Source organism: Nestor notabilis, unplaced genomic scaffold (assembly GCF_000696875.1).
Source record: "Nestor notabilis isolate BGI_N333 unplaced genomic scaffold, ASM69687v1 scaffold745, whole genome shotgun sequence".
NCBI lineage: Eukaryota > Metazoa > Chordata > Aves > Psittaciformes > Psittacidae > Nestor > Nestor notabilis.
Genome location: NW_009928579.1, coordinates 149,970 through 162,392, shown reverse-complemented (window position 1 = coordinate 162,392; position 12,423 = coordinate 149,970). Strand labels below are relative to the sequence as shown.

General features: G+C 41.0%; 1 protein-coding gene across 1 annotated transcript in view; it reads left to right on the top strand.

Moving 5' to 3' along the window:
* Positions 1-6,807: 6,807 nt before the first annotated feature.
* The window catches only part of TBXAS1 (thromboxane A synthase 1 (platelet)), a gene marked incomplete at both ends in the record, with an annotated part of 107,323 nt that continues 101,707 nt past the window's right edge, over positions 6,808-12,423 (top strand). The window contains 2 exons of the mRNA XM_010014546.1: positions 6,808-6,818; positions 7,479-7,572. Of these exons, the coding sequence (XP_010012848.1) occupies positions 6,808-6,818; positions 7,479-7,572 (105 nt within the window). The remainder of the gene's footprint in view (positions 6,819-7,478; positions 7,573-12,423) is intronic.

The window sequence follows — 12,423 nt, the reverse complement described above, 5'->3', positions numbered from 1 at the left end:
CTTGGCTTTGCCTGCGCAGCACATCACTACTTGATGCGTATGCTAGATAACATTTCAGGAATTCAGCCACCACAGCATTGCAACCCATTTTTGACCCTATGAAATAGTAGGCCAGTGGCCTAGTGAGTGGCCTTTATGGCAATGAAAAGCTGGATTGATCAGGCTTCCAAGCAGACTTTCCTCCCTTGATTTAAACATGAACTGCATCTTTCATCTATACCATTATTCCTAGCACATAGGAATGGTTGAGATGTAGAAATGGTACAGAAACAGGTGCCATGTTTCCTGCAAATGGAGTTGCATCACTAGAGTATGAACTTGCATAACAATTATAAAGACGAATTAAGCTGAAACATCATATCCTTTTAATTATGCAATTGAGATGTCCAATTACAAAATTGTGTAACTACTTGGGGAAGGCAGAAATAAAACTTTATGAAATATTAGTATGGTTTCTGGAATCTGTGTTTCTAGCAATGCTCCTGTTTATGCAAACTTTAGTCTTCCTGGCTGAAGCAAGAAACATGGTCTTGAGGTGGTGGTGTTTTCTTCTGTGTGCTTCACAATATCTGTGTCAATAAAAAGGGGAAAGAGGACACTGGTCCTTAAGAAAGGTGTGGTACCAGTGGTCCTAGGAAGTGAAAGGAAGGCTCAGCCCGTGGTTAAGGCAGTGGGGTTGGCAGCTTAGCTATCAGCTCTGACCCAGGCTTCCTGTGGGCATCGTGTATGGCCTCATATATGCACCAGACCTCAGGTCTGCTGTGGACACTTTTCCTGGTGAGGAGATCACCCTTTGTGCTCACATGGGTTGGAGGTCCCACCTCCTTTCCCAAGAGTATATGTTACTATAAGGAGGCAACAGCCTCTGCTGCTGTTGACCTCCATCATTGTGTTTAAAGGTGTTGAGCCAACAATGAAGAGCTGAAGCTGTGGATTTATGACTCTTGTTTGTTTGCTCTTTATTTGGAAAAGTCACCGCCCAGTGTGAAAGGGCTGCACTCTGAGAGAGGTGATGAAATATTGTCATTGGCCTGCTGTACAGACCATCTGTCTCTCCCAGGGCTACTCTGGAGCATGGTGAAGCATGTTGTTTTCCTGTATGGGCTTTTTCATTTAATTGGCTTTGATTCACAGCTAATTTCTTTTTTTTTTTTTTTTTTTTTTTTTTTCTTTCCTTCTTTTTTTAAATCAAAGCAACCTCCGAAACTTTAAACACACAGTGACAACCTGCAGCCTTATTACAACCAGTCCCTTGTGCCTATCGGTTGTCTTAAGATAAGAAACACAAAAAAATGTTCAACAGACCGGAACAGTATGGATTAAAAAATGATTGTTAGCAGATAGATGAGGTATAAATTTACTATTAAGCATGTAATTTGGCCTTTTCTGCACATTATTTCTGGTACATTAGCAAATGTTTCAATGGAATAATAATAATCCTATGGTCATTTAGGTTTTGCAGCTGGAAAACATCTGCCCCTGTGGAAGCAGATGGTGCAAGTGTGTGTAATGTCTGTCTTTTTCTTGTGTAATTATGTCAAAATTAAAACACTGGGAGTGCATGCAAGTGTTTAAGAAGACCAAGTGTTACATGGAAGTTTTCATTACCTCTCAAACTGGTATTATAGCCCTACAAATGCACAGTTTAGAATGCACAGATTTGTTAAGCTTGAAAATAACATTGCAGTGCATTTAAGCACTTATCCCAAACTGGTTAAAGTCTCTTTTGAATCTTACCTCTAAAATGTACTAAAATTATACTTGTGGATATTCTTTATCTTTTCCTGGAAGAATAGAGTAATCCCTTACTATTAGCCCAGTATTCTACACAACCAAGCAAAATACAGCAAACCCCCTATTTCCACCAGGGGTACTACTAGGTAACAGTAAAGGGAAATTTGGTAACCTTTGTTGACTAAGAATAGAACAGCTTATAGGAGGGATTTACTTTCCCCATTTTTCTCTCTTCTGCTTTGTGAGAGAGTGCTGCAGGATCTGCCTGTCTTTTGGAGATGGACAGCTGATTTGATTTGCTATTTTGTTTTATTTCTCTCTTAGTGAGTACACTTTCTGGAGGGAATAGCCGCAGGTGGTCGTATCCATCTGGGGTGGTATCTACTTTGGTTGCAGTACTCCCCCACTTGCAAGACCTAGGTTCTGCATGTTCCTTTATCAGAACGGGACCAGATAATGATTTTCTATCTTAAATATCCTGAGCATCAGACTAGAAGAAAGACTTACATGATGGCAGCTCTCCAGTGACCCTGCTGCAGTATTCATAATGCAAAAATTCCCAGCCAGGGCTAAAAGCAGAACGTCTTAACTTTGTAGTCAGCCTGGGGCTGATATCAGTGTTTTGGTGAGACTGTGCTAGACAGTGCTCCCAGGAATGCTTGTATATCTTCATACAAACAATCATTGTAATGTTAGGGAGGCTACCGTTATTTTGTATATTGTCACTGCTTTGTGAGCAAAATACATGCCAATGTTAACTGGATGGGTATATGTAAATAGAGGCAAATAGGTGAAAATACATGATGATTATCTCTTGTTTGGCAGGAATGATTTCCATTATCTCAGCAAAATACTTTGTTTTCCCACTCAGCCTTCCAAAATAATGCACCTCCCAGCTCCCAACAATGAGATTAAATAACATCACTTCTTTATCTCTGAGTGTCCTAGTTTATAGCTTTCCGATATTATTAGGTTGTGCATTACTTAGATGTGGAAGGAATGGCGCACTTTCTCTATTGAGAGAAATTTGGGGTAGTTTCAATGGTATGTTGAACTCTGTGATGCAGAATTGGAAACTGTAATGTTATTTGCTACACAAATTGATTGCATTTAATGGTAGGCTGTATAATACTTTTTCTTGCAGTACCGATAAGTACTGATCTGGCTGGGCCTATGGCTAGTTCTGTTGATTATATGTCCATCACAACTTAGATTAATTATCTGTTGATTTTAAGTCTTTCTGCTTATTTTTTTGCATGCTGTTTTGTAGAAAGAACTTTGTATTTCAGAAAGCTTAAATCTGCCATGCTGGCCTACAGGAATGTATTTAGAATGTTAAGTTTCTTCTAACAGTCGTGTTTAATATATACAGAGAGCATCTAGCTCTGAGAGGCCATCTGAATGGCTTCAAAGAGTTACTAAATTGTTTATTGATCTACTTCATTACTGCTGTTCCTCTGGTTCCTTTTGATGTCTTGTCACTTTGTTCAAAATATAATGCCAGGGTTTTAAATTAATAGTTGTGCAGGAAGCCCTGTGTGTGTAAATATTAGGGTATGTTTCTCCTTTGAGTGAGAATGTGCTAGATCGTGCAGTAAATATTGCTGCCATCAGTTTTATCCTTTTCATGCCCCTCCCTTTGCACAAAGACTCCTGCCTCTCTTCCTCTTAAGAAAACTGAAGTGTCTGAGGTTTTATCTCTTAGGTTTTATAACAGTCTAATCTCTTATTCTGCCTTTGGAAGCTTACAGACTAGTTCCCTGCTTAGGAAAATAAATTTGATTAATTTTCCCTCCTTCCCTTTAATCTTTTCCATGTCTGTCTCTTACATTTGTTAAACTCACGAATTAAAAGTGCCTGCTGATTTATTTTTTTTATTTTTTCTCCCTTTCATTAATTTATTTAATCACTCTTGGAAGCTTTTTAAGCTTCTAGAATAGACAGCATCCCATGCCAAGGAGTTTCATGGTTAGTGTATTGATTTCTTGGAAAAGGGCTTTATTTTTAATCCTGCCACCTGAATGTTCATTTGTGGATTTTGTTTTTTTTAATTTTGGCTTTAAATAGTGGGTAACAATTCTTTATTTTCTGAGCCATGCAGAATCTTAAATATTTTTATTTTATCCTCCATCAGTAGCTTCTTTTTCCAGGATTAAGATTATAGCCTGTTTGCTTATTCCTTGTACAGAAGCTGTTCCATATCTTTGGTCATCTTGGTCACTTCTCATTATCTTTTCTATTTCTAGAGTTTGCATTTGGCTCAGCCCATTGGCTGGTCTTCTACCCTTAGCATGCACCTACAGCAACAGCAGGAGGTTGCCTGATATCAGATTAATTTCTGTGGTAAATTAACACAGAAGTGTGTTAAGCGTCAGAGTGAGAAATAAGACTTCCCGCTGGTGATAAGGCAGGTGTGGAACTATTTCATTTAGATGTACAGCTTCTCCAGACGAATGTCTTGTGACTGCCTACAAGGCGGCCTAGCCTGTTCGCACTCTTCCAGCTTCTAGCCCACCTCCCCTTCCCAGCAACAAAACCTGGCCACTGTTCATCCAGCGCAGTTCGCACACAGCTCTGAGGGTTACTGTCCAAGTGTGTGTCCTGGGTGTGCTGAGTAGCTGAATCACAGAAATTGGCCTGTTTGAGCTGTTGGTTGCTTCTGGCTAAAAAGGCAAAGGTTTGTGCCATGAAGCTGTCAGATTGATGTGTTACTGGTGTTCATTGTTTGTCATGCAGGACAATTTTACTTATTTTCAAGAGAGTCCCCTAACCCACTCCTTTCTCTCTGCCCCCCTCCCCCCCCCTCCAAAATGGTAGGAATGAGCTGAAATATTGCGGGGGGGGTGGGGGTGGGGATGGTGGGGAGAAGCTCTTAATATTTAAGTTTCCAGAAAGTAAGCTGTTACATTAGAAACGGTCAAAGTCAAGGTTACCTCTGTATGGCCTTAGATCTTCCCTCTTTTGTGTATGCAGCCCTGTCAGTCTTTATGAACTTGCATACTGTTTCCTTTTCTGTGAAACTGCAGATATTTCAACAATAACGGAAATACTGTAAAATCATAGGGTAGAGCTAATGTGTTTATTGATGAAATTTCTTTTTTTTCCTGCTGGCCCTACCCTTTCGTTGTTATATTTCAGTGTGAAGCTCGACTACAGTGCTTGTGTTTCCTTACATTTGAAGTAGGTTTTCAAAAGGTAACTGAGCAAAATGCATCAGAGAAAACTGCGTTAGGAGGGGAAAAAGGAAAGCAAATCCTCAGCTATGAGGAGCTGACAGTAATGTTCAGAAGCTGACAAAGATGAGCTGCTCATCTAAGCATAAATAGTCTTCAGAGTCTGTGTGTTCGTTGCCTTGTGAAACTGGGTGCACTGTACTCATTAGTTTTGCTCCACTTTAAATATTTGATCACATTGTTTGCTTTTGTGTAGTCTAAGGCTCTGTTGCAGTCAATTTTTGCTTTGCAGTACATGAAGACCAGGAGTCTACAGGGTGTCCGGTCTACAGTGAAATTAGCAGTTAACTGTAGCCCAGCCCGGTGTTTTGCGATCTGCCATGTTATTTTACAGTGAAACCATCCAGGAGAAAATGCTGCAAAATTGATGGGTTTCCATTGAAAGAGATTTTTATTTTTTCCCACTGTTTACATGCTGAGGATGAGGACTCTGCTATGACACAAAGACACCTTAGGAAGATTTCAAACAGCAGCAAAAAATTCTCTCTTTGGGAAAGAAAATGTATCGTGTAGACTCTTGTGTCATTTTGAACTTAAAACGTTTTTTCCCCAGGAGTATTAGCTTTTTCAATAAGGAAAACCTCACATTTTAGTTTTTTTAAAGCGTTTAAGTAGCCAGAAAGTCAATAATATGTATAAAATATGTAATAAATGTCAACCTCTGTGCCTTTACTCGATGATACCCTGGCGTACTGAAATAGTGCCCTTGCATAGACTAAAGACACATTATTTCTATTCAAAGGGTTTGTGTTTGTGAAGGTTTGTACTGCCCCTTGATAAGAAAAAAAAGTTGCTATTTAAATAAGTTCAAATTGCTATCTTCTGGTTATGATTGTTCTAAAATATCTTCACAGATTCCCATTTAGAGAATAGGTACTGTCCTTCAGGAAATCTTCCTGGGAAATAGAATTACAAAAAGCTTCTGACTTGATACTTAAACCCCATTCTGCTTTGCTGGTCATGTGAGATTTAATTCTCTTCATTTTATATATTTCATTTCACAACACCATTCTTTCCTTTCCTTCCTGCTGGAGGAAAGGCCCATTTTCTGACATAAACTTTTCTTTTCTCTCCCCTCTCCTCCCTGACCCCCAAGAACTGTGTGCTGTTTGCCCATTAAGTTATACCAGAATATTCCTTACTGCATCATGTAGGGCATTTCAAACGAGGAATGTGTCAATTACTGGACCTGAAGGAGGAGAGGTCCAAGTCATAGTGATGGGTTAGCATAGTCTTTACGGTCAACAAGGCTGGGATTAAGAGGGAGTGAGCCCATCAGGGTCTGAGGCACTGCTTCTGCTGTCTGTCTAACATGTCATTCAGATGACTTGCAGACCCAATAGAATAAAGCAGTTGATATTGTGACCACTACACTATATGCAGTTCAATTTTTATTTTGGGCTAGATTTAATTTGCTCCCCAGGACTAAACGGTCTTACTTCACTTGGGGTTCAAAGATGAAGGACCACTTATGAGTTCAGACCTGCCAAGGTAAGAGATGACAGGTTGGAGCAAAGCTTCAAGTTCAGTATACTGACAAAAAAGTGTAGTTGCATGTGCCAAAACTGCTCTGGACATAGACCCATGTGCAGAGGGAGAGCTTTAAACTATATTATTGCTCTGAGCTAAGGTCTTAATATAGACACAGCCTTTTATTAATCTTGAAGATCTTTTGTCCTGATCTTCCTGGTGATAGTATTCAGTATTACTGTGTGTAGCTAATTAAAGCTGCTGCTGTTAGCTCCTGCTCTGTCAGGTTTCACTAATTGAAGTCCACTGACATAAATCCATTGGTTGTATTAAGAAAGCGGGAGGGGAGGAAAAAAAAAAGACTTTGGGGTTGGTTTTTTGGTGTGTGTCGTTCCCCCCGCCCCTTATTGTCCCTGTCAACATGCCACAGTTTCATCTGAAACAAGGGATGAAGCTTTTAAGCCTGGGTTTTGTTTCCCTGTAGTTTTTATATTTGTTTAATTTGCTGACTGGCAGCTGCAAAATCACTTAATCAGCATAGCTGGCCCAAATACTAGGCTTGACTTGAACATACTGACAGTGTCTTGGCTCATGCACAACTGAGACTAGTTTGAATTCTTGTTCTGTGATCTGTATAGGTAGCAGTGATGGAAAAATAAGAAAACAATAGTCTGAAGATCCTTCTTGTTCCTTTCCCAGCTGTGCCACTGTAGTCAAACCCTAAATGCCTGTTTTGGTCTTGTTTGTAGACTCATACAGCTTTGGAGAGTCACTTCTGACTTACAAGACCCGCTGTGGGAAGATGAGCAGCTCTCTATTTCCACTGCTCAATTGGCAGGCCTGTTTTTGAGTCCATTCATTTGCCCTCTCTGAAGCACCAGCTTATGTGTTTATTTCTGTGACCTGGGGAGCTGCCGAGCAGTGTCACCACATTGGCAGGTCTGTTTGGTCCACACAGAAAGCATTTTTTCCCTCTCTGAAACTGTGGTAAGTCCTATCATGACAAGATCCAAAATTAACTTACTACCTTGTTTTTTCCAGGTACTCCACATCTGCATTCTCCAAACTAAGCAAAGTAGGGATTCGACATCCTCCAACTCTTCCTTTCATTGGTAACCTGCTCTTTTTCCGTGAGGTAAGATACAGTTTTCTTTGTATCTAGCCAAAGTGATGGGATGACTGGACAGGAGGTAGGAGGAATTGAAGGGGTACACTTCAACAGTGTTCATCTCTTCAAGCATCTCCCTCTAGAAAGAACAAGCAAAGCTCAGCTTTTCATGTCAATTGGTAGAAGCAGTTGAATGCAAGCAGCAATAATTCCAGGGTAAAATAAACTTGAGTGGGAAAAAAAAAAGCTCCTGCAGTTAATTACTTGAGCTTTTCCAAGAAAGTTCATGCCCTCAGTGAAACAAATTTAGTTATGTGAATAGAGCAGATTATATTAACTAGCCCAAACTGGTTTGTTCTGATTGGTTTTGGCTCCTTCAACCTTTTTGTTTGTGCTTTTGCCGACTGTACATATTTATTCTAAAGCTTGTAAGGTGACTTGCTCCTAAGCAGTAACTGGCATTAGGTACCACTGAACTCTGTTGCTCTGTGCCCCAAATACTGGGACTGGGGGGACAAAAGAAGGGGAAATACTGGGATTCTGCCTCCAGATTTCATTCCCTTGTTTTTCTCACCCGTGCCCTTTCATTAGTCTGCTAATGCTGTGGTTTTGTTCCTTGCTCAATTTCAGTAATGCTTCTGAGGGCCTAAAACCTCTTAATAATGAGGAGCTGCCACTTCTCTGGCTGGATCTTACAGCAAAATCTCTGTACTGTGTCTCTGTTGCAGTCCAGCAACTTTTCAGGAAATCTGGGCTAACTCCAGCTGCTGCCCAGTTTCCTCTTTTAAGTGCACGGTCATCGATATCCATGCTGAGATTTGAATTATTAATGAGAATATAGTGCCTCTTACGTTGGTCTTCATAGTGATTGTTCTGTCAATATCTGACTCATTATTAGGTAAAACCCATTTAAATACCAGTTTTACATGTACATCTGATTTCATTTAGAAAATAGCATAAAAGGTAGATTTGATCTGCGCTTGATTAATTTGAACTGGAATTGACAGGGTGACTTTAACATACAGGGGATGCTGGTGGTGTGGAATACAGACCAGTTCATCCTCCCTTTTCTGATCTGAGTTCAGTTGGATGCATGAAGCTACTTGTTCTGTAGTTCTTTGGTGACAAAATCCAGTTATCATTAGTCACCTGCTAACACTTGTTGTAGGAAAAGGTGCCTGAAGACTAAATTATTCTGATATGTTGTAGATAGGCTTGCCTTGTTCCAGCAGACAAGTGGAAAGTTTTTGCAAACTGTTACCTATGATCTGTTAAGCAAATTTCATTACCAGAATTGTATTCATTAAATTCACTTAATGCAGGCTAACAGAGAACAGTTAAACTTGATTTTACTCATTTTTAGTAAAAAAATAAGTTAAAAGTAGCTGATAAATTGTATCTTGGAGTACCAAGAGAGAATAATTCCAGGCAGGGTTTTGAAATACCCTTTTTTTGATCATTTGAGTGATGCAAAACCACAAGCCCCACCACGCTGTATGTCCTTATATTTCGCTATTCGTCTTTCCTATAGTCCTATGATTACCAGTAGGAATGGGCAGGGATGAGTCCAAGATCTTTGTAATTTTTCTTTCTTCACTCCTATATTTTGCCATGTTTTTTGGATCTGCTCCTGTGGCTGCTTTCCTAGAAATAGTGCCCATAGCAACATGTTGGTAATAGGACGGCTGCTTTTATACTGCAGGCTGCTCTCTTATGAGAGTGTTTTCAGGGACACGAGTGCTCTCACTGCAGCTAGAGGACAGCTTCCACCTTCTCTTCCCCTGCAGGGTAGAACTGAAGGTTGCCCATCCTAGGAGCAAGGATGGTTTTAGGGGCTTAGCTGTGAGGGGCACAGCTGTGCATGAGCAGTGATTTGTTGGGAGCTGAGGTTACTTCTTTTTTTTTTTTTAATAGGAAGTAGCAAATTGTTGATTTGTTCTGTTGCTACATCTACAATGTTAAGAAGTTCTTTCACTTGCATGTTTATGCAACATGTCTTTTCACTGAACAGGCTTTTTAGAGAGTCTCCCTTTTAAGTAGGCCAGCTTCTTCTTGGTACTGCTGATGTTGTGAAAGGAAAACACAGGAGCCACACTCCCACTACATCATCAGACTAGCAGTTTTCAATCCATGAACATTTATTTTGGAGGAATTCGTGAATGGTGACTTAGGAGTGAATTTATATGTGCTGTGTGGGAACCTGCATATGTGTCATTCATATGCTTCCAGTGTCAAATTTGGTCTGCAAATCAATGCAGGTTGAAAAGCCATGCACAACTGAGGGATCTAGAAGAGAAAGGGGAATTAAGACATCTCAATATATACAGTCTTCCTGTACAAAAAGCGCCCTCTTTTCGTGGTTTCTGGTTCTCCTCCTAGAATAAGATTGCTAGAAACTTAAGGAAAAAAGAAAGGGTGGGGAGGATGGGGAGTGGGGCACGACACGCAGACGCACACACACAGTTCCCTCTGACATAATCAAGAAAATCTAGGACCTGGGATTTAAGAAAAAGATATTAAATACTAAAAGCTCCTAAAAAAATGTGGGAGTAAGCAGTATTTTTCAATTTATAATGGCATAAATTCAAGGATTTGCTTTGTCTTTTCCCTCACTTGGGTGTAAGTCGGTTCTACTAAAGTGAACAGAGGTTCCTGTTTTGCTCCGTTGTGTGAATAGAGCATCATTCTTTTTTGGCTATTATTCTTTTTCTGTAAGTGTGCCTGAAAACAGATGAACAATGCCAGCAGGATTTGACCAATTGTGCGAGGTTGTGGGGTTTTTAATAAACCTTCAAATTTATTTTAAAAAAGAAAATGTTTTCTCCATGAGATTATTTTGAAAGAGTTATTTTGGGGATTTCTCAAACAGTGCATTTTATTTGAGTAAAATAAGAGTTGCTGTTGATACAGTGCCTGTGAGAGAGGAAAAGGAAGTGCTGAAAGTTAAGGGACTAAGGGAAATGCAACAGGAAAGACCTATCTCTATCACAGAGAAGCAGACTTTAAAAGCCGACTTGGGGAAAACAAAGTTATTTTACTGTAAGTCACCCCTCCTCTCTCAAGTACAATAAAGGGAGATAATCACACCCTGAAACTAAACCATATCCAAGTTTATCAGCTTATCTCAAAAAAGAGAAGATAGGAAATTATTGCAGTTCTGGAGCTGGGAAATTATCCGAGTCCAAGATATTAGATTAAAAATTCTTCCATTGCATGAGAACAATCTGTGGTGGGTAAGTCTGATGTAATAGTAAATATGATTAGATTGTTTAAAAAAAGCTGCATATTCAATTTTCCCAATAACCGAGCAGACTTGCAGCGGACAGACCATTGCTTCTCTAGAAACTCCTGACTGTTCCCCCACCTCTCCACATTCTGCATTTTTCCTACCAGCCTGTGGAAAACCAGGAGGTTTGTTTGTGATAGCTGTGTAACGGGACACGCGAGCGTGTACACAGCATGGACTTTCACACATGGGCCTGCATGGGCTTTGGAGCAGCAGGTTGCAGAAACGCTAAACAAAACTCTCCTATTAATTCCCAGGCTAATGATTTTATTACACTGACAGATGCTCTGAAAACTGAGAAGGCACACGTGCTGCACTACCCTTCTGCCTGAAGAACCACGGCAAACACTTGACCTGTTGCTATGGCTGTGCTGCGCTTTTCCTTCCCCCTTTCCCATCCCTTTTCTACAAAGGCAGCCACGCTGCATTTAAATGTCACTGGCTCTGACATTTGCACGGCTCTGGTCGCCTGCTACTGTACCTGCATGCACTGCTCCCTACTCAGCCTCTTGGGGAGCAGCGCTGTGCTGCTGCAGCCTCGGGGCTGGCGTGTCTTCATGATATTTTGGGGTGGTGGTAGGTGTGTGGTTGGCTGCTTATTTTGGTCCTTGGTAGGCAGGATATGCAGTTGTGCCCTGTGTGCTGTTTGTCGATGTGCTTTGGGTTCTTACACTGGCATGATCGTATGTTGCTTTCCTCCTATTACTCATAGCAAGCTCCAGTGATGCTTTTGACTGGCTGTGCGCTTGTATCCCTGCCTTGCATTTTAATGAAAGACATCACTCTCTTTAGCCCCTCTCTGCTTGGACAGGATACTCTTTGTTTACTCTGTTTATTTCTGTCTGGCCTACTTGTAGATCCTGGGCTGCCCCGACGTGGCCCATTTCTGCTGAATGGAAGTGGGGGCTGTGTGGGTGCTTTGTCTTGCTTTCAGTTTGGGATCTGGCTGGGCTGTGTTGTTTTATGGCTGATGGGTGGGTGTGGAGAAAGGGGGAGTGCAGGGAGGAAGCAGAGGGCAAACATGATCTTTTTCCTAAGCATCTGCCAAAAGCATCCTTTGGGTTGAATGTAAAGAAAAATAAAAGGCAGGGTCCTTGCAGGAATGAAATTAACCCCCTGTCTAATTTTCAGCCTAGAAAGCAGTGTGTCAGTGCTTAGAGAGAGTGGCTGCAGCGTTTACTGTTCTGGAATTTAATGACACAGCATGTAAACCCAAACAAGGTTGGAGAGAGGCAAATGGTGAGGGGAGCAAAGAGGGGGGAAAAGGGGGAAGGGAAAAAGAGGAGCTGTGAGATACATAGGCTGTGAACCTGGGTTTAATTACAAGAATAATATGGCTTACACTGACAGTGAAAGCCTGCATATGGTTTTGTGTTGCTTCGCGCAGATAAACAAGAGAGGAATAGGATAGGGAGCGTGTGTTTTGCAACTTGATAGCTGTCTGTGTGGAACCAGAAAGGGCAGCGGTGGCATCACCAACCAGCCTGGCTTTATCTCCCCCAGTTGACTGTGTGCGTCTGCCATGGGCTGCTGACTGACCAAATAGACCTAACGGCGTGCTCCAAGTCTTCTCTTGTGTCCTGGAAACAGCT